The sequence below is a fragment of the Motacilla alba genome, chromosome 19 (assembly GCF_015832195.1).
Source record: "Motacilla alba alba isolate MOTALB_02 chromosome 19, Motacilla_alba_V1.0_pri, whole genome shotgun sequence".
Classification (NCBI taxonomy): domain Eukaryota; kingdom Metazoa; phylum Chordata; class Aves; order Passeriformes; family Motacillidae; genus Motacilla; species Motacilla alba.
The window spans coordinates 1,167,385-1,189,588 of record NC_052034.1 but is presented as its reverse complement, the minus strand read 5'-3'; the positions used below and the strand labels follow the sequence as shown (position 1 = coordinate 1,189,588).

The window sequence follows — 22,204 nt, the reverse complement described above, 5'->3', positions numbered from 1 at the left end:
ACCATGCCTGGTCCCAGCCCACGGGAGCACTCGGGGGGGCTGGCACCGGCTGGGCTGTGCTGGCAGCAGCGTCAGCACCGGGGACACAACGGGGACCCCCGTGTTGCCCCTCCAGCCATGCAGGCGCACCCCTTCTGGGGACATGCACCCCCCTGGGGACACCCATCACCCAGGTGCCCCCAGCCAGAGCCCCACAGGTCCACCTGGCACAGGAGGAGGAGATGAGAGAGGAGCTGGGGCTGGCCCGTGGCGGGGACAGGAGGCACCAGGACCTGCTGGGACAGGGCGCAGGGTGGGCAGGAGGACACCCAGCAGCAGCTTTGTCCGTCACACTGATAATTAATGATAATTAATGTTTCTCCCCTACACTTTGCAAATAACTCGCGACTCTCTTTGTCTGGTGATAAATGGCCCCTTTGAAGTTCTCCTTTCTCAAAAGCAAAGCAAAGAAACACTTTCATAATCCCTCTTCACCTCCCGTCCTGCGCCGAGGCTCTGCTGCTCTGGGGGGGCACGGGGGGCCTGCTGGCCCCTCACCTGCAGGTGGGACCCCTCTGGGGCTGCTTGGTGTCCCTTTGCTCTGCCAGGGGACAGGCAGCGGGGTCAGGACCACCTCAGCTTGTCCCCTGCCCGTGGCCATGACAATGTGTCCTTCTGCACTGGTGGCTTTCCCACCACATCCCCTCCCCGGCAGTATGGCCCCCCCAAAACCCCAGACCCTTCATTTTCAGAGCCTGGGGGCTTCCCCCAGCGTCCCCAGGTCCTGAGCTGAGGGGAGGGCTGGGGCCGGGCAGCGGGGACCCTCTGCAGGGCAGCTGGGGCTGCAGGGGTGCGGACGTGACCCAGCTCCCACGGCGAGCCACGCTCTCGTCCCCCCGCAGCTCCAGCTCGCGCTCCGGTTCTGCTTCGCTGCCACAGCAAAACAAGTTCTGCTGGGCTGTAAAACGGCGCAGGGAGCAGGGCAGGCCGGGAGAGCGGGCGGAATCCATGCCAGAGCTCCCGAGGTTGTCACTGGCTTACGTGTCAGGGCAAACAATGCTATCTGCCCGTGGGATCGCGGCACAAGGAACACCACAACAGCGGCCCGAACCCCAAACACGGGGTCACGGGGCACCACCGGGCAGGCAGAGGGTCCCCGAGCAGAAATGGGCTCCTCCATGCCCGCAGGCACCGGCCCACGCCTGGCCGTGCCCGATGGCTGGCGTGGCACGGGCCCCGTGGCCCCTGCCGGGGCCGGGCAGGGTGGCCCTGCTGGCCACCATGTCCCCACAGGGGCAGGCATTGCACAGATGCCATTCTGCTTTGCCGCGCGTCCTCTGACTCTTTATTAATTTTAAGACAAAGCGGAGGGAAGCGAGCTGGAACCGGCGCGGAGGTGGGGTTGTTTTCTGGGAAAACAAAAGCAGCGTGGCCGCTGCCAAGGCCCAGGGGATGCTCAGGGCTGGAGGAGCTCCCTGAGGACGGGGGTCCCAAATCCGGGGCAGCTTCAGTGCGAGTGCCAGCTGCACTACAGGGAGGCCCAACCCGAAACCTGGCCAGCCCCACGCCCCACGTGCCGCCCCGTGGCCGTGGGTGTCTGTGTCACTTGCCCCTTCGTGTGACAATGGTGGCACCAGACGTGCCCCACTGGTGGCTCCCCAGGCTGAGGGCAAGAGCTGCCACAACGGGACCAGAGAAATTCAAAAGGCCCCAAGAAAAGTAAAATCCAACTCTCCACAAGGAAATGCTGTCGGAGGCTGGCAACATCTGCCCACCTGTGAGCCCCCCATGGGCACAGCCCCGCTCAGCCCAGCCCCTGTTGCAGGTGAGACCCCCGCTCCAAGCACATTTCCCTGCACCGGGTGCCCTCCCTGGGAGGGTCCAGCCCCGGCCCCCGGCGGGGTCCCCACCAGGCCGTGGGGGGAGCCGGGAGGGCAAAAATCAAAAGCAAATTGCGGGAGTCAATGGTGCGGAGCCGCGGGCGGCCTCGGCGGCTGCCGTGTGACTTTGATTCCCCTATCATAACCCCGAATTAAAAATTCAAGCAATTACTTGCATGGCTTCCCTCCGATTAGGCTGGGCCTCGCGTTCATTAATGCGGGCGCACAGAGAAAAGCCATTAGGGTGGTGGTGGGGACGGTTTCGCTGAGAACAGTTCCGCTCCAGGAAGGAGCTGGGCCAAGGCCGAATTTCACACATCTCCCAGGCCGCCCAAGCACGGCCGGGGCCCTCAAAGCCGCCTTTGTCCCAGGGATGGGTCCCCCAGAGGGTGGCACCCAGAGGGGCATCGCCTGGGCAGGCTGCTGGTAAAAGCATCAGCCCAGCGGTGACAGAGGCGAGGGACTGACCCGAGGCACGGTGATGTTTCACTACTGAGCTGGGCGCCCCCAGAATATTTACCCAGCCCAACCCCAGCTCGCAGGGGCAGCAGGAACGGGGGTGGTTGTTGAATCACCCGGCCCATCGCAGCTCCCTGCACGCGGGCCAGCGCTCGAGCAAGATGTGGCAAGCCTCCCACCCTGCCAGCCCGGGTTTATGAGCAAATTTCAAGTTCCACATAGTTTTCCCTCCCGTTCCAGTGCAAACGTTTTTCCTGCCGCTCCAGGAGAGGGGACTGGGGACGTCGCCTGCCCAGGCCGTGCCCCCTGTGCCCCCACGGGACCCCCCACCCCGCAGCTGCCGCGGTGCCAGCCAGCGTGCCCCTGCTCCACCGCCGGGCCATCAAGGAAATCTGCCGGACTGAAAAATACCAGCACGTCTAGACTGAAATACCAGTCTGGGCTCCCACAGGACCCCCCCGGAGCAGCGTGGGCTCCCTTTTCCCGGGGGTGGCACGGGAAGGCATGACCCCAGGGACAATCCTGCTCCCCGGGGCTCTCCAAGCCCCTTCAGAATCTCTGTCCCCCTCCCCACTCGGCGCTGCGGTGCCCACGGTTTCCTTCCACGCTCCTTCCCTCCCTGCTGGGCTTTAGCCCCCGGGAGGAGCGTGGTGACAGCCGGGTCGGGCCACCGAGGGTCGGGCTGTGCCCAAATCCCCTCGCCAGCCGCCGGCTCCATCCATCAGCGCGACCCCGGAGCCGCCCGAGGGGGAGCGCCGGGAGGCTGCGGAGGGCAGAGGAGGCAAACAGGATCAAAATCACCGGATTAGCGGGAACCGGGCAGGGACGGCCTGCGGGAGAGCAAGGGGCCGTTTTTTATGGCAGAGACAGCAGGCGTGAAGCGAGGATCAGCCTCTCCCCTTTGACCCCGCCACTGGAAGTCACCCCTGCCTCCGCCACCGCATCGCTCACGGGTGTCACCGACACCGCAGCCCCGGGGCCAAAGCCAGCGGCCGCGCTGCGGGAGGGGCAATGTCCCCATTGTCCCGCGGGGAACGCGCCGCTCGGAGCGGGGCTGCGACCCGCTGGTGGCACCCGCGGCACCCCGCGACAGCACTCAGGGGACAAGCGGGACCCCGCCGAGGGGACGCGGGCCGCCGCTGCCGCCGCTGTCGCCGCTGTCGCCGCCGTCGCCGCCGTGCCCGGGTTGCTGGTGCCACCTCGTGGCCCGGGGACCGGCGCCGCTCCCGGGACACGGCGGGGCCGCCCGGGGATGCTCAGCCGCAGGTGACCGGCGAATCACCGCCTGTGCTCCGCGGTCACAGAGGGAGTTGTCGGAGGGAAGGGGGAATGGATTAAAAACACAGCCGGCAATCAGCAGCTCGGGTGTTTAAAGCCCGCAGGGACGCGGCGAGGGACCCGCTGCGGCCGCTCCTCGCTGCGTGTCCCAGGGCACAGCCCGCCACCGCAGCTGTCCCCAGGGCCACCAGGTGGGCGACAAGCCCGGGGCAGCCCTCCCGGGGCCGCTCGGCCAGGAGACACCCCCGGGCTGCGACCAGGCCGGGCACTAAAGCCCTTTTGTTGTCCCCACCCAGTGACCCCGCGGCAGAACGGGCGGATTGTCTTTCAAACGGAGCCGATGTGGAGCTGAATGTCCCTTGCCACCTTGGCTATAAATCATCCTGCATGTGATAAGGTAATTACCTTCTCCTTGGAACTATTCATAGGAAAACCTATAAAGGGCCTGGCTTGTAAACACAACAATAAAGAGGCAGTACAATAAAACCTTGGCCGGGGTGGGGAAGGTGCTGCCTTGCCCCAGCCCCCAGCACCTCGTGCCCACCGGGCCCCGGAGGACAGGGGAGCAGCCAGCCCTGAGGCTCCCTTGGGCAGAGAGGGTGGCACGGGGCACAGGGGGCACATCCCTTTGTCCCCAGAGGGTTGGCAAAGGGGGATGCCCTATTGGGAGTAACAGCAGCTCCCATTTGCTTCCTGGGGTGCACAAAACCAGGGGTTTCTCTGTTCAGAGAACAGCCTGACGTTGGACGGGGCTGCTGGAGCACACTGAGCTCAGCTACACCCTGCTGCCACGTGCCACAGATGCCTCAGCACCAGCAGTCCTGCTGGAACGGGATGGAGGCAGCTCTGGAGATGTCAGCAACTTTGGGAAAGAAATCCAGGCAAAGCTGTGCTTGCTCTCAGTGGCTGTGGGACAGATTTCTCCCCAGGGCAGTGGAGAAACACGGGCTTGGTTCAGGTGTGGCAGCTCAAAGATGGGATCTCTGCAGCAGGCAGAGAGGAAAGGAGCGAGTGGAGCTGAAGGGCAAATGTGCCACCTGAAGCAGAGCCAGGACAGGCCCAGCAGGGATGCTCAGCTCTGCCTCCAGGCCAGGGTCTGCAGCCTGACCACACACACGGGGCTGGTGCAGCAGGAGACATCCCTGGCAGGGAACTGGCTCCATCCATCCATCCCCTGGAAAAGGCTCCATTGCTCCAGGAAGTTTTGGATACTCTCAGCACCTGAGGCCTGCTGAAGCCAGCGGTGAGGGTGGAAGAACAAAGCAGATGAATTTTGCATCCCCCAGAGGTTTTACGACAGGCAGGGCTTGCCCTGAGCTCTGTTCAAACATCCAGCCCGGGGTTAGGACAGCAGGCACTTAACTCTGAGAGCCCCAGAGCCCTGCTCATTCCTGGAGGTGCTGGTTTGTCCCCAGCAACATCAGAGAGCTCAGCACTGCCCCGGCTATCAGCAGAGTAAGCACAGAGCAAACACAGAGTAAGCAACACCAGCGGGAAGGGGACAGAACTCCAGAACCACAAACAATCCATGTGCTGTCAGAACACCACTGCACCTCCCACAGAGGTGCTTGGAGAGCCAAAATTCCAGCCTTGGAGAACCTACTTTGAATTTTCTGGCTTAGGCAGCACGGCGTCATCCACCTGGAAAGAAGGAATTCTGATTTTTTTGGAAGAAAGGATGAGTGGAGGCAGCAGGGAGGCTCAGGCCAGGTGTACAGCACTGGGAGCACAGACAGCTAGAGGCAGAGGCTGTTTGCTCTAAGCTATTCTTCAAATATTGGCATAATTGGGTTTATTGCGGGAACACAAGAGTGACAACATTTGCAGTGCTCTGAAAAACAAAATTCTTCCAGCCCCCTGCTTTACAAACACGATTCTGGATCCTGCAGCAATAGGAACAAAATGCTTTGAGATAAGCTGAGGGAACAGGCAGCTTTATAAAACACACAGAGGAGGAAAAGGTGTTTGTTTTCCAAGTGGCGACGCTGTGACAGCAAAGTGCACAAACCAGCCCCAGGGAGGGCAGAGTTCCCCAAACACAACAATAAAAAATGGTAATAATATAGAAAAGAAGTCCTAGAGGCATTATTAATAAAGTCAAACAAAATACATTGTATATGCAGCAGGAAACTTTTCCTCTGGATGTCCCGTGCAAGGGAACACAGCTCTGTGGTCCCTGTGAAGATCTGGTCACTGGAATGGGCATTTCCTTCAGGCTTCTGCCAGCTCCGTGGCATTGGTGTGGTGTGTCAGGACATCCTCCAGGAACAGGGACACGCTGACCCTGGCCTTGCCCTGCAGCTCTCTCTCTATGCCACCGAGGTGGTCGATGGCTCCCTGCAATCCTCTCTGCCTCTCCCCCAGGTCCGTGTGCCCTCCTGCCTCGCTCTCCTCCCCCGAGGAGCTCAGGTACTGCAGCACGTAGGGTCTGATGGCCTGGCCGTGCTCCCGGAGGCTGCCCCCGAGCAGGGGCAGGTCTGTGCTCCTGGCCAGCCGCAGCAGGTGCAGCAGAGCCTGGCAGAGCTGAGTCCTGAGGCTGGAGCTGTACTTGAACTCCAGGAAGTCCTCGGTGTCCTCGCTCCTCTGCAGGGCCACCACCAAGGCGCTCCAGATCTGGCAGAACTGCTCCGTGGAGCCGTAGCATTCCCTCCTGCTGGGGATGGACAGGGCCATGGCTGACTTGATCCGCACTTTGAAGTTCTTGCAGGACTTGACCACGGAGGAAAGGGCACTGAAAGCTTGCGTGGCCCAAGGAGCCTCTCCTGAAAAAAAACAACCCAAAAAACTCCCTTTTTTAATCAGCCAAAATATGCAAAACTATAAATGTCTCCTGAATATTTAATGGGCTAACATTTATTGAATTTATTGTGGTTTAAATCAGAGAATCAAGGGTTATGAAATGAAATATTAGTTAAAACAGTTAATCTCCTGAAATTTTACAAGAGGGCTGAACACAGCAGTTACACCTGCACTGCCACTGCAAGGAGCTGAGTCTGCTGCCCTGGGAAGAGCCCTGGGAAAGCTGGGACAGCCAGACTCAGCTCCGTTGCCTTCCCCCTTCTTCTCCAGCCCCCTGGCAGCAGAGATGATGATGTGCTCAGCCCCACAAGCGCAGGGCAGCCCGGGCAGGGGAGCAGGCTCTCACCCAGAGGCAGGGCAGGGTTCTTGAAGACGTTGCCCAGCGCGTAGCACGCGTTCCAGCGCACCTTCATGGTGGCCTCGCTGCCCACCGTGGCAATCAGGGCCTGCAGGGACTCCTCGATGGCCTCCCTGAACCTGGGGTTGGCCACGTGGCAGGGCTGCAGGAAATGCAGCACGTTCCCCAGGGCACGGACAGCGTTGCTCTTCACCTGGAACACACGAAAAGCTCTCTGGTTTTTGGGTTGTTGGCAGCTTTGATTTCAAGCCTGCTGTGAAACCATCTCAGAGCCAGCAAGCAGCACAGCTGGAATCACACTGGCTCTTCCTGAATGCCACCAGAAGGATCATTCTCTGTAAATGGCCACAAACCAAACCAAAACCCCCTGCGCTGTGGAAAAGCCCAAATTCCCTGCAATTCAAACAGCACAGGAACCCTCTGAAGCACAGGAACCCTCTGAAGCACAGGAACCCTCCTCCCCAGGGGAGGATCTGAGCTGCAGCTCCCCTCCAACACTGGGACAGAGACCTAAAGTAACTGGTGCCTTTTTCCTTCTGTTTTTAATGCAGGGGATAACTCCACCAACCCCACCCTCCTTCCCCCCAGCCTTACCTTGTCTCTGTCCTTGGATGCTTCCGTGGCAGAGCGCAGCAATTTCAGCAGCAGGAGATCAGAAAGCTCCTCCTGGAAGCTTTGTCCCATGGTTTCCCTGGCAGGAGAAGCAGCCTGTGAGCACCCAGCTGGGCTGCTCCATCCCCACAGATGTGATACCACCCTTTATAAAGGCCCACGAACAACCTTCACTCTTTAGAGGGCTAATATGTAAGGCAGACCTTTCTGCATGTGACCACTACGTTTATTAATTTAAAACCAAACTATCAATGCAAGAAAGCTGGTTAGCAATGGTTAAATCTGTAATAAAAAACAGAGGGCAAGGAATTGCTCAGGGGCGATTCTGCAGCAGGAATATATGATAGCTATTTTCCTGTTAAAAATGTAACAGTAGGTTGGGCTTCCCTCAGTCTCCGGCTTGAGGAAGGGTTAAATATTTATTAATTTTACTTGTGTTATGTTGAAAGTAAAGGAACACCATGTAATGACACCAAGGAACACACAAGAAATGGAAAACTGAAAAGTGAAAAGTTTTAAAGAGTCTCTCCTTAGAGTGACAAGGGGGACAAGGGGGAATGGCTTCAAACGGAGTAGGTTTAGATCAGGTATTAGAAAAAACTGATCCCTGTGAGGGAGCCCAGAGAAGCTGTGGCTGCCCCATCCCTGGAAGTGTCCAGGGCCAGGCTGGACAGGGCTTGGAGCAAGCTGGGATAGTGGAAGGTGTTCCCAGATGGATACAGGATGCTCAAACAGTGTCACACTGGCAGACACGCAGGCAGAGGGTGGTTAAAAAGAAGGATCCAAGCCAAAACTCAGCTTTTTTTGATGTTAAGGATCACAGAATCATTCTGGTTGGAAACGTCCTTCCAGAACATCGAGTCCAAGCTGTGCCTGATCCCCACCTTGTCCCCAGCCCAGAGCACTGAGTGCCACCTCCAGCCCTTCCTTGGACACCTGCAGGGATGGGCACTCCAAACCTCCCTGGGCAGCCCCCCCAGTGCCTGAGCCCCCTTTCCATGGGGAAATTCCTCCTGGTGCCCACCCTGCAGTTCTCCTGGCACAGCCCGAGGCCGTGTCCCCTTGCAGAGCCCAGGCCTGGCCCGTGTGACACTCGGGGCCAGGGCAGGGAGGTGCCAGCCCAGAGCAGGCTGTGCCACATACATGTTGATGATCAGGGTGTCTGTCAGGTTGCCCAGGGACCAGGCTGCCTTGGCACGGACGTTGGGAGACTTGTCCTGGAGGGAATTCAGGATGGCATTTGCTGTGTCTGCCACAAACATCACATCCTGTCAAAGCAAAAACGGCTGCAGTCACACAGGTGATTTTCTTAGCAACACACTCTGCTTTTTCCAGGGAAAATGAGAGAGAGAGCAGCTCTGTTCATTTACTTTCCTAGGTGACACCTTCTGATGAGCTCACAGTGCTCTCTGCAGCTTTGCCTGACCTTTAATTAACAATCCAAGCCTGAATGCTGACCAAGTCCACCCCTCCTGGGTAGCTGTTGCTGAAAAGCTTCTATGGATTATTTAATTCCATTGGTGATTTAGTTACTTTGGATTTTAACAGAATTACATGGACTGCCAACCTTATACCCATCAAATCCCACTCTTTAAAGTAATTGCTTCTCCAAACTCCCTGTTGAGCTGCCTGTCTAATCTTCTCTTCTATGGCACATTACATGTGCCTATGGTAAAGGATTTTCTTTAAAAATATTTTGGAATTAAACTCCAAAGTCAGCTACTGCATATTTTTTTATTAAAATCATTCACTTAAAGGTTACACTGTAAAAACTAATCTTCCAGCTCAGCCAAGTTAAGATGATATTTTGTAGGAAAAAAATCCTTTTTTTTTTTCCTCCAAATAAGCTTTATTTCTTAGTTTTAAGCAAAACTGAACGCTTCACATTAAAAACTTGTTAGAAAAATAGAATCCTGGAGGTTGGAAAAGTCCTCAAGGATGGAGTCCAACACCAAACTCCCCAGAGCACTGCAGAGCTGCTCCCTTCATCCCAGCTCCCCCTCACCTCCTGCAGCTCCTCTGTGCCAACCTACCCACTCCAGCTTCCACCCCTGAGAGCCTGGGAAGATCCTCTCCTCTCTCCTTTCCCTCTCTTCTGCTTCCCCTCCCTCAGAGCTGCACTGATTCTGCTCTCAAAGGCAAGAGCAGGTCTGGAGCCAGTGAGGAAAAGTATAAATATGCTACAGGCCCAAAGTAAAGCAAATTAACTGCAAACAAATCCATGTTCCACATCTTATGGCACATCACAGAATGGCTCAGAAGGGACGGGCTGGCTCTGACCTGCCTGAGGCACGGGAAGAGGATGTAGACTCCCAGGGCACGGGCAGCAGCAGCTTTCACCAGGGGGTTCTCGCTGTGGTTCAGGCCAAGCAGCAAGGTGACACACAGGATCTGCTGGTCACCCTGCAACAGGAGCAGCAGCAAGGTGACACACAGGATCTGCTGGTCACCCTGCAACAGGAACAGCAGCAAGGTGACACACAGCATCTGCTGGTCACCCTGCAACAGGAGCAGCAGCAAGGTGACACACAGCATCTGCTGGTCACCCTGCAAAAGAGCAGCAAGGTGACACACAGCATCTGCTGGTCACCCTGCAAAAGAGCAGCAAGGTGACACACAGCATCTGCTGGTCACCCTGCAAGAGGAGCAGCAAGGTGACACACAGCATCTGCTGGTCACCCTGCAACAGGAACAGCAGCAAGGTGACACACAGCATCTGCTGGTCACCCTGCAACAGGAACAGCAGCAAGGTGACACACAGCATCTGCTGGTCACCCTGCAACAGGAACAGCAGCAAGGTGACACACAGGATCTGCTGGTCACCCTGCAAAAGAGCAGCAAGGTGACACACAGCATCTGCTGGTCACCCTGCAAGAGGAGCAGCAAGGTGACACACAGCATCTGCTGGTCACCCTGCAACAGGGACAGCAAGGTGACACACAGCATCTGCTGGTCACCCTGCAACAGGGACAGCAAGGTGACACACAGCATCTGCTGGTCACCCTGCAAGAGGAACAGCAGCAAGGTGACACACAGGATCTGCTGGTCACCCTGCAACAGGGACAGCAAGGTGACACACAGCATCTGCTGGTCACCCTGCAACAGGGACAGCAAGGTGACACACAGCATCTCTGGTCACCCTGCAAGAGGAGCAGCAAGGTGACACACAGCATCTGCTGGTCACCCTGCAAGAGGAGCAGCAAGGTGACACACAGCATCTGCTGGTCACCCTGCAAAAGAGCAGCAAGGTGACACACAGCATCTCTGGTCACCCTGCAAGAGGAGCAGCAGTGGCAGCAGGGGGGCTGAGGAGAGCTCTGTCCCACAGGGACACACACTCTCTCTCAAACACCCTGTGTCTGCAGGAGCCCCCACTCAGAGCATCTCCAGATGAAGTGACTCGAGGAGTGATTCAGAGCCCAGGCAGGGAACTGGAATGCTTCCAGCACACAGGATCTCTGCTGCTGGGTAAGACCAAGAAGGCAAGCAGAGCATTAGCTCTCACCCAAAGCTGAAGGAAGGGTAACTCAGAGAGGATGGCTGCTCCTGCCTCCCCTCCTCCCTGCCCCTGTTAACCAGGGCAGGCTGAGCTCAGCCTGGGCAGGTTGTCAGTTCACCAGTCCATGACAGAAGGTCAGAGTGGGCACTGACTTGACCCCACTTGGCCACAGGGACAGCAGAGGGGATGGGATCAAAGTACAGGGGGATGAAGCACACGCTGTACTTGGAGAATTCCAGAGATACTGCTGGAGCAGCAATTCCTGGGCAAATGAGATCTGGCAGAGCACTCCCCAGCAAGGGCACAGTGACACAGAAGGAGCTGCACAATGCAGGGGGGATCCACTGCCAAGGCTTTCATGTTTAAAAGCATATTTCATGTTGCAAAGGGAAAAAAACCACACATGCAAATGGATGCACAACATCAGGCCCTGGCTATTGGCTCAGCTGGCTCTTCAAAGGATTAATCAGCAGAATAACAATCCTTCAGCCCTCCCTCATGCCATGAAATTCTTGTTCTCCATCTCCTGTGCATCATTGCCAAGGCTGGGTGTTCATGGCAGGTCCAAACTGCTGCTGTGACCCACAGTTTAATTGTTCTGACAGGCTAATTACTCCCAGCATTGCCCTTTCCAGCCTTCAACAGTCACAATGTGCAGAAAGGAAAAAAAAAATTTGGGAAGGTTTCTTTACTTTCTCCTGGCAAGTTTTAAAAGGCTTTTACTACTGTAACCTGGTGGGCAAGGACAAAGGCTCAAAGGTAAAACCACCACATTTAAAGGTGTGCTCTCCTACCTGCAGGAGGCTGAAAGCCTCTGGTAAGATAGAGGACAGGGCATCACAGGCACTTGTCTGGAGAGTGGCATGGGGGGAGTTCTGCAGGGTGCCAGGTAAGGGGCCATTTAACATCATGGTCCAGAAGGTCACAACCTGCAGGAGAAGCAGCCAGGTTTATCTTTTAAACTCAGCAATTAAGCCTAACTTCTTGTCTTAAAGATGATCATCATATGCTGGAATTTAAACTGCATTAAATAGAGTTGCAATCCCACTCCTGAATCCACACAGCTGAGTGTTTTCATCTGCCTGACAATTTACATTCATAGCAAATAACAGGAACCTGATGCTACTGAATACATTTCCTGTCTTGTAGGCTCAAAACTTAGCACGAGCCAAAGAAATTTTTAAGCTTGTCGTCTGCTCACAGAAGGAAGACTTAAAGAGGCCCATATTACTGAGCTTCTGCAAACTCAGCCAACAAACAGCTACTTAATTTCTCTAAATCCACTTATACTGTGGTTCTGGCCACTCTCTTTGCACTTGTGACCAGCCAGAAAATGAAGGTTGGCTCTCTAACAATGCAAATTCACCAAAATTCTACAAATTTTACGCAGCAGTAATGACACACACAAAATCAGTGCTTTCTTCCAGCTCTCTGAGCTACAGCAGGCTGCAGGAGTTGGGAAGAGGAGAGGCAAAGACACAGGGTTAACATCATGTCAAAGAAATAAACCCCAACACATCTGCCCACAGACAAGAACAAGTGCCAAATGACTGCAGGAAGTCTCCAGAAACTCCATCCTGGCATCCATGAAGCTGCAGTCTCAGTCCCTTCCTGCAATTGTTCATTTGCCTGTGCCTGTGCCAGTGGCTTTGCAGAGGGCAGGGAAGGAGCTCAGTGAGTGGAGTCTCACACTTACCACGCTGACAGGCACCCTCTGCTCGGGGGCAGTGGGGGAGTCAGGTTTGTGCTGCTGCAGGACACCCGTGCCCAGCTCCTCCAGAAGCTACAGAGGACAAAAAGCAAGGGGGTTTCCATCAGGGGTGACTCAAGGACCATGGAACTACAGAACCTGCATCTACTCGCCCAGGGAACAGAAAGAAAAGATTCAGCACTGGTTTGGGCTGTTCTGTCCCTGCTGGTACTGGAATTAGAGGGGAAGCCTTTCCTACATAAAGTCTCCAGCAAGCACAGCGTAACAAACTGCTGCACAAACTGGAAACCTTTGGGTCACAGAGCCCAGCCCCTGCCCCAGCTGATGCTCAGCCAGGGAAGCACCAGTGCTGTGGTCCTTGCACTTCCCAAGCTTCCTGGTGACTCAGCAGAGCAACAAAATTCTGCTGAGACTTCCAGACTGGAAGCTGAGGGTGCATTTCTCAAAGTGTCAGGGTACTGCATTTCTGTATCACACTCACAGATGCTCTGAATATTCAGCACCACTCATCTGCATTTGCAAAGCACACAGACAGATAAAACTGACTTGGTAACACAAGGTTGATGTGTCTCCTGCTCTTACTTTGGCTCCATGAAGCTGAATGGATGGATCCATTTCTTCCATGCATCTGCAAGCCACTTCTCCAAGTCCCAGGAAATAGCTCTGAGCCACAGGGAAATAACCTTTCACAAGAAGAGCCAGCACCTAAACACAGACAAAAGAAATCCCATTCAGCATTTCTTCCTTCTGTTTACCCAAAATACCCCAACTACACACTGAAACGATGTCAAAGGGCTAATCAACCCTGGCACCGTATACTGAGCTCTGATGTAACAGATACACCTTGCAGCACAGCTTCTGGAATACTAGAGCTGATTAAAAGCCTCCCTGTTCCATTACATTGTTCAAAGAAGAGCCACAGAAGCACTATCAGGTAGCAAGGCCATGAATTATTTAGTGTAAGTGAGGGCTCCTGTAGCCAAAAAAACTGTGAGCAAGACATTCTGTGCCTCCTGGAACACTGCTGCTGCCTTCTGGGAAGCTGGATTTAACAAATATTTACTGCTCCAGAAAAAGAGTGAGACTTCTTGGGATGCATGTTACAAAATCTTACCCTTTGCTGTGGCTACATGAATTAAAACAAAGCCAAGCCTCAGCATCCACAGGTACTCCCTGAGTCGCTCCTTGCAGACTGTTTTCTGACTGCAGGGCTCTTCCCCACTCTTTTCCACCAAAACTTTAATTTGGATTCTGTATGGAGGAGTTTGCACGGGGAAGACTCACAGTCTGCCAGCACACACCCCCAGATAATATTGAAAAAAATACGGAAGACAAAAAATCCCAGGCAGATGAACTTGCTGCAGCGGGTTTGCAGCGGGACAGTCACGCTGCGGCCACGGGACCAAAACGTTTCTCCTTGAGCCACAGCAGCTCAGCCCCACTGCACCAGCACAGGCCTCAGTGTCCCTGAGAGAGCAGGCAGCAGAGGGAAGCCCCAGGCGAGGGAGGCAGCAGGGTGTGAGCCACAGCAGCCCTCCCACCTGCAGGGCCTCCAGGCGCAGGGGACAGGGCTCGTAGACGCTGCCCAGGGAGGGGAAGCTGTCGCTGTCAGAGCAGGAATCCTCCCTGGGCAGGACGATCAGGGACACGCAGAGGTGCAGCAGCCAGCAGGGCTCAGGGGGGGCACAGCCTGCAGGGCTGTCCTGGGGGCTCTCCCCTGCCCAGGGCACTGCTCTCCTCCGCTGCTCGCGCCCGGGGGTCGCGCTGCCGCTGCTGCTCAGCCCCGAGGAGCTGGGCTGCTGCAGGAGCAGCTGCACCTCTGGCAGAGGTGCCTGCACAGAAATGATTGCCCCCAGCAGTGTCAGGCTGGAAACTCGAACGTTGACGTCTGCAAGAGACAATGGGGGGAGAAGAAAAAGCAAAAAAAACTCCATTAGAGCATCACTGACAGCCCAGCACCCTCCCTCAGGGAGATTATAACATATAACCATCCACTGCTACTGAATTTTGAATTATGGAGCACAGAGGAGGGGAGGAACACAGCAGAGAGAATGCAAACCTTTGTGAGAGATGTAGGGCTTGATCTGGTTCCACACCCTGGTAAGCAGCCCGGGTTTCAATCTGCTGTAGGGTGCGTTGGAAACCAAGTTTGCAAGGCACTGAAACACAGAGAAAGGTGCTGGTTACAATGTCAGCCTGGCCTCCATCAGGTCTGCTTTTACATCTGTAATTTAGGTCACTCAAGGAGCTCATTATCTGAGGGCACCTGAAAAAAAAACACCCCAATTATCTGCCCTGTGAACACTGGATACAAACTTGGTTCCTAAGAACAAGGATTTAGCTCCTGTGAGGGGGCACAAAGACCAAGGAATTTTTAAAGCCCATAGAAGGATTTGTCAATTTGGATTCCAGTTTTAAAGTAAATGTGAGTCTTGAGAATAATTTTATAGGTTCATTCAGCTCTGAAAAGACTAAAAAAATGCAGAAAAAAAAAGAGAACTGTGCTGAAGAGAAAAGAAACCCCCAGACTCTGGATGGAACTCTGAGGAACCCGGTCTGATGGAAGGTGTCCCTGTTCACAGCAGGGGATTGAAACAAGGTGATCTTTAGGGTGCCTTCCAACCCAAACCATTCTGTGATTGCATGGTTCTGTAGGATGAACTCTTGTGAGATGACAAAGGTCTGTTTGTCACCACCACCACCTCACTTCTCAACAGCAATTCCGTGCAATCTTCCTTCAGGACTTAATCTAGAGAGCAGTGTCAGCCCTTGGCAGCATGTGGCAGGTACCTTGACTATCTGTGTCAGGGTCTGAGAGGAGGACTCTGCCACCAGGGCCAGCAGCAGGCAGCGGTGCAGCTCCCGGATGCTGGAGGCCATGGTGACAGAGAAGGGAGTAAAAGCTCTCTTGTGGTCATTGGCATCTTCAGCCACAGACAGGAACTGCTTAGAACCTTCCAGGAAGGCTGAGAGGACTTGAAGGGCACAGGCACGTGTCTGAAATGACAAAACATTTGTGATACCTTTTAGCACCTCCTTTGAGCAGGTGGAGAATTTAAAAATATATTAAATACTCTGTAGAAAGAGAAAATTCAACTCCAACTATCGTTTTTTCATAACTTCAGGCAATACAGAACCAATCCTTTGTTTCCTTAGCCAATGCTTCCTATTTGTTTCTTGGGCAGTAGCCAAATGCTCACTGAAGGCCAGAGAAGACAACTCCTAAGATTAATGAGGGAACACAGAACCATTTTTGTACCCAGAAAAGCCTCACCTTTGGAGAAGGGTCCTTTAGAGCAATAGTCATCAGGGACACAGACTGGGGGCTGCCAATACCAGGGGCATCAGGAACAAATGCTGACCAGTAGCCATACAGAACTCTCTTTTCTATTGACTTTATAGTGGAGAGGAAACAGGCCAGAGCCCCTTGGCGAACATTGGCTTGGTAGGACCTTAAACACAAACAAAAAGATTCATGAAAACAGCAGGGACAAGGGCTGGCCTCCACCTCTTTCATGTGTTATTAGTGGCTGGCTGTGAGAGGAAATCTTTAAGACCAAGAACAGGAAGAGTGAATTTACTTCCAAACCAACACAGTGGCTGTGCTGAGCTGGGGTCAGTCTCTTTCTCTGGGCAACCACAGACAGAACAAGAGGACACAGTCTCAAGCTGTGCCAAGGGAGATATGGGCTAGAATTAAGGAGGAAGTTTTTCACAGAAAGAGTGGTCAAATACTGGAATCATCTGCCCAGGGAGGTGGTGGAGTCCCCATCCCTGGATGTGTTTAAAAAAAGCCTGGATGTGGCACTGGGTGCCATGATCTGGTTGAGGTGTTAGAACATGGGTTGGACTCGATGATCTTAAAGGCCTCTTCCAACCTAGGAATTCTGTGATTCTGTGAAATTACTGCATTCCAGTTTTCTCATACCATCTCAGGATCAAAAGGGACAGTGAGTCCCTCGGCAGTTTTGCTTAGGAACAAAGGATGGTGTGGAAGGGATCCGAGGATGCCACGTGCTCACGCACACAGCAGTCACCTCACTTTGCTCTGTATTCCACCTTCAGTGTCAGAATACTCCGACTCGCTGCTGCTGAAGCGCTTCCAGGGCTGGGAGCTCGGGGGGTCCTTCCCAGCACACACACCCGGCCGAGGCTCGGGGCAAGGGCTGCTCTGCACATCCCCCAGCTGCAACTTCAGCATGTCTGCTCCCAGCACCGACTCGTTTCCTGCATCCCCTGAATCTTCTCTTCCTTCTTCCCCAAACTCTCCCTTCTTTTGCTTCCCTTTGCACCTTTTTCTTCGGCTCTAAGAGAAAAAATTGATTTTTCTTAGTCAATGCTCAACGAATACATAAATGCAGTTACATGTCTCTGCAATACTCTACACACAGTCACTCTTTAGTATCTGAGCTTTTATATTCTTCAACAGGCACAAAATGTCAGTAATACCTAAGTAAACAGTTTATAACTGAATAGCCTCAAAAACTAACCTTTGGCTTCTTCGTCAGTAAAGCAAAAGATACCCAAGGAAACTTTTAGCTAAAATTCATATTTCACACGAAAGTGATTAAAGAACAACACTAAATACTTCTGTGGTTCTTTTAGATTTACAGTAGGTAACACTAACTAACCTTCCTTTTCAGCACCTAAATAAAAACAAGTCAACATGACTAGATAACCCTATTTCCTCTAAAGTCTTTCAGATAATCAGTAATCCAAAGTTATTTACACGTTAAAAAATAACCTGTAGAAGGACTGAGCAGAACAGATGAGGCAAGAAATCAGTCTTAAATGAACTTGACTTCCCTAAGAAATAGTCCAACAATTGTGCAAGTGTTAGGAGAGAAAACGTGACTTTTAAAATCAAAAGCTTTGTCGAGGTTGCACGCATCAATCCCGTGCCTGCAGGCCAGGAATTCTTGGCTCTGGATGAATAATTGTTGCACAGAGCTTAAGTGAGGAAAGCCAAGCCCTGCAGAGCCATTTGTTCCTGTCACTTGAGTTCCCAAAGCAATTTTACCCGGTGCAGAATTTGTAATCATCACCTTTGAAGCAAAGAATTAAATGTGCCACATGCTCAGGACATGAAGAGCCACCAAGACCATGACAGGCAAGACACAACACAACAAAGAGGCTGGAGAATCAGGAGCAGCCCAGCTTACCCCTGTCTGCTTCGAGGTGGCTGGTTCTGACTGCTCCTGCTTGGCAGGTGACCTTTTATCATACTGAGGTAAGGGAGCAGGGTACAGGGCTGTGGGCACCTCTATGCTCAGTCCTGGCAGCCCATGGAACATGCATTTCTGCAATAGGAACACAAAGGTTAGAGTTCTGTCCCTTTTCTCACGCACAGATTTACTGAATTCACCCATTTTCAGCTGTGCTCCTTCCCCCAGGTCCTGCCTCTCCCAGGTACAACATCTCCATGCAACATCTGAAATCCAGCCACACGGAGAAGGATTTCAAGTAGGTCCAAAAAACCCCAAGCCTCCCATCCTCCTCTCTCATTCTGCAGTGGGAAGTGCAGTGAAGATGCTGTGACAGAAACTCAGTATATTTTTCTTTAATAACTCACACCCCATCTCCCCCCATGCTCAGGCTTCTCTGCTCCCTCTTGCTCATCCTCTACTGTCTCCCACTGAACAGCACCTGGAACCTCCCAGTGGCTGCCTCCTCCTCCAGGTGGATTTAAGGATTTACCTTTAGCACTGCCAGAAGAGCTCCAATTTGGTCAATCTGCATCAGTTTCATCTTCCCACCATTGAGAAGCGACTGGACACCTTTCAGTGCACTTTGCAGTAACTGAAAATAAAGAATTATTTACTTTTCCTTCCCAAAATGCTGCAGGTTCACATCTTTCAAGTAACTTTCTAGGCAGTTACAGTTTTGCTCAGCTGGGACAGTAGTATGATAAATTATGGACTATTAAAGCAAAATCCTAATTGACAACATTCCAAATTCCATATATTCCAGCAGCACAACCTCCTAATTAGACTATTTTAGACAATTAGACTCACACTTACCATGCAAAAAGTGATGTCATCCACATCAGTGGTTTTTGAAGACTGCAGAACACTTAGGAAAGTTTGAAAACAGACAATTCTGTAGGACTCATCCAGGTATGGCTGCCCAGGGACACTAAAATTAGAGCAGGAGGAGACACAAGGTTTGTTTACAGTCTGTCCACAGGTTCATAAAGTTACACAAAGTCCCACCCAAGCCCCCTGTTAGCCTGCAGAGCCCCCAGATGGATGGATGGCTGATGGAAAGGACCCAGCTCTACCACAGAGAGGACAAAAGAAAACCTTCTGCACGAAAAACCAGACAGCACAAAGCTTTTCTTTTCTTCCCCAAACTAACCCCTGTAACATCATTTCTGGAAGACTGAGAGTTTCAGGGTTTATGCACAGATAAAGCTCTGCATTCCCAATTCATGCACCTACGCCTTGCTGGCCCCGTGCTGGCAGGTGCACACTTTGTAACCCACCTGAGAAGGGCTGTACACACCTGAGACACAGGTTTGCCATGCTGCGCACGGCTGCCCTCCTGAGCTCCACGTCAGGCTGGCCAGGGTCACTGAACTGCAGCAGGAGCCCAGCCTGGCCCAGCAGGTCCGGGAGAAACTGGAAACAAACCACCAGAAGCCATTAGGGGTCAGTGCTCCTCCCTCAGCCTCCTGGGGCTGGTGTTTGGGGGATGAACATCGTGGGAGATGGCTGGAGCCTGGCTGCACACTGGGTGCCCACCAAAACTGCCCCTCAGATGGGCAGGGGAGAGAAAATCTAAGGAAAGGCTCATGAGTCAACAAGGAGAGGTCACCCACTGATAACCATCACGGGCAGGGCAGACCTGACTTAGTGAAATTAGCTGAGTTCATTACCAGTGAAAAATCAAAGCACAATAATGAGCAGTAAAACAAACCCTAAAAATTCTCAGCTGCAATTTCAGATTCCAGAGACAGATTTATGTTTATAAAATACAGCATGAAAACCTTAACTCCTCAAGTCCTCTCATTTTGCATTAAGAAAGGACAGAGTGGAGCACAGTTCAGCTGAGCCCCAGTTTATGCTCTCTTCCCAGACATGAAGCTAAGCTAGGAACAACTGCTGCACCAAACTGCTGCCACTCCATGGGCTACAAGCCCACACGAGCTGGCAGCTCCCAAACTGTGAGCATCACCACCCCATGCTCAGCCCAGCAGCAGAGACTGCTTTGCAAGCTGCCACGAGCTGCTGACAGCAGGAGGATTCAGCTTTTCAAACACTGTCAGCTGCAGCAACCAGGAGCTCACACAGGATTGATACTCGAGAGCCTCTGCTTTGAAAGGCACTGAGAGAAAGCCCTGATCTGGTTGCAGGATGGATTTCTGGAGCCTGCATGGGGAGTTATGTGCAATTTCAAGCTCCCTGTGGTCTTCCTGCCTGAGGTACAGGGTGGTTGGTCTGCAGGCTAAGCCTGTCCCTTACTGAATGGTGATCCCAACAGCTGCAGCCTGCAGGTACAGGGTATTCCACATGGGAATAATAATTATTAATAAATACAACTGAAATTCAACTTTCCCATAAATATCAGCCACTATTTAAATGGGATCTGATCTTAGCAAGAAAGGTAACACGATTTGAGAACTTTTTTATTCTTTCTCTCAGGAAAAAATAAAGTGCAAACAGCAGTGGTGTAAATACTTTAGTTGTTACTTTCTCTCTGTTTGTAAACTCACCTTCTGACACTTTGGCCCATTATTGTAAACAAGAGCTGCTAAGGCTTGCAGAATTTCAACATGTGTCCAGGAGCTGCACTGCCTCAGAGCAGAGATGCAGTAGGAGAGAAGGAAATCCAAGTTCTGCTCATCAACCATCACCTGTCACAACAGAAAAGCTCAATATAAACATCATGGTGTACTGCTGCAGTCAATAAACCCAGAGAAACTGCTCAGAGATCCGGGTGATGGGGCTGTTAAAATCACACACCAGCAGAGACCACACCTGACCAGGAATGGATAAATCTGTAAAAGTGCTCTACAACCAAGACTATTTCCCAAGGTGAATCACTTCTGACTGAGAGGTGGTTTAATGAGGAACCATGCTAAAACCAGATCAGAGCCTCAGCTACCCAAAAATAAGTAATTCAGTGAAAATCCAAGAAACTCTGCCTGAAGGTTGGCTCCACAGCCCTGGAAAAAGACAGAGTTCCACTGGCTTATTGAGGGACGTGGCCAAACCCTACCTGATATCTGTTGAGTAAGTGATGGATAAGCTGACAGACTTTGCTGACAAGATGTTCCTGATCAAGGGGAACCAACTGACAGGCTTGGACAAGCACAGCACAAACATCCTGGAAGAGAAAGCCTCAGTTTATTATTTAGGGACTACAAAGACAGCAATAATGGCTCAAGAAAAACACCAAGTTAGATCAAGGAACACAAGAGTACTGTCCAAAAATCAGTTAATTCCAAAGTGCAAAGTAAGCCTGCTTTGGAAATAAAATGAAGACAAACCAGCGTAATAATGAAGTGCTGTGTGTTGCCAAAGGAGCAGCATCCATGCCGCTCATCTAGAGTGCTCAGCTTTCAAGGGCTTGCTTTAAGGCTTAAAAAATTACTATTCTTCCAACATCAGACTGTGAAAATTGCCGAGTCCCACCCATTGGTGTCACCCACGGCTCCACCCGGCAGCGCTTCGGCACGGGGCAGCAGAGCTCAGAGGCACCGAGGAGCCGGGAAGAGCCCGGGGGAAGGTGTGCGGGAACATCTCGCCCGCAGCGGGGCACAGCCCTCGGGGGTGCCGAGGAGGGGACACGGGGCTGGCACAGGGGGGCACCCGAGGAGGGGACACGGGGCTGGCACAGCGGGGCACAGCCGCCCCACGCCGTCCCCACAGCGGCCCCCCCCCAGCCCCGCCACACGTGCGCTCCCACACGGGCACGGCCTCCTCCTCCTCCTCCTCCTCCTCCCCGCGGGGACACAGCCCCGGAGCCGCCGCAGTGCCGGTGCTCCATCCCGCGGTACCTGCGGGCCGGGCGCGGCCGCGGGCTCGGGCCCGCAGCTCTCCGAGATGAGCTGGTCGAAGAGAAGGTGCAGCTCCGTGCGGCGGCCGCCGTCGGGCCGGGCCCGCAGCGCGCCCAGCCGCGCCAGGCAGCGCCGCAGCGACCCGGCCGGGCCCGGCTCCCCCGGCTCCCCCGGGCCCGCCGCCGCCACCACGGCCCGTGACCCGGCCGGGCCCGGCTCCCCCGGCTCCCCCGGCCCCGCCGCCGCCATGGCCCGCGCCCCGCCCCGCCGCTATGGCAACCGGAGCCCTTCCGGGGCGGCCGCGGCTACGGCGGCCCGGCGGCGCTGAGGGCCGGGCACGGCCGGGCAGGGCCCGCGGCAGGTGGCGGTGCCCGCCCGCCTGTGGGACGGGAACAAGAGCGAGGGTTCCGCCGCAGGGTGACCCAGGGCGGGACAGCCCCGAGAGAGCAGCCGTCACTGAGCCGTGTCCCCAAGTGCCACATCCACGCGGCTTGTAAACCCCCCCCAGGGATGGGGACTGTGCCAGGGTGGACAGGGTGTTCCGTGGAGAATTCCCCCGGTGTGCAGTCTGAACCTGGCCTGGTGTGGAGGATGTGAGGGCTGTAAGGCAAGATGAGGGTGCTGTGCT

General features: G+C 53.8%; 1 protein-coding gene across 2 annotated transcripts; it reads right to left on the bottom strand.

Annotated features, from left to right (window-relative positions):
- Window positions 1-5,348: 5,348 nt before the first annotated feature.
- Window positions 5,349-21,852, bottom strand: HEATR6 (HEAT repeat containing 6). 2 transcript variants are annotated; one of them, XM_038158065.1, is made up of 20 exons: window positions 21,577-21,852; window positions 20,796-20,903; window positions 20,290-20,430; window positions 19,080-19,195; window positions 18,596-18,710; window positions 18,273-18,374; window positions 17,738-17,875; window positions 16,613-16,881; window positions 15,850-16,027; window positions 15,366-15,572; window positions 14,635-14,734; window positions 14,117-14,463; window positions 13,158-13,280; window positions 12,561-12,647; window positions 11,659-11,793; window positions 9,646-9,768; window positions 8,509-8,633; window positions 7,348-7,444; window positions 6,803-6,946; window positions 5,349-6,358 (listed from the first exon to the last, which is right to left on the bottom strand). In XM_038158065.1, the coding sequence occupies exons 1-20, from the start codon at window positions 21,823-21,825 to the stop codon at window positions 6,002-6,004; spliced, it is 3,261 nt and encodes a 1,086-aa protein (XP_038013993.1). In that variant the 5' UTR covers window positions 21,826-21,852; the 3' UTR covers window positions 5,349-6,001. The 2 variants fall into 2 exon arrangements, with proteins under 2 accessions (XP_038013993.1, XP_038013992.1); XM_038158064.1 differs by having other exon boundaries at window positions 6,742-6,946; window positions 21,577-21,851.
- Between the last annotated feature and the right edge of the window lie 352 nt (window positions 21,853-22,204).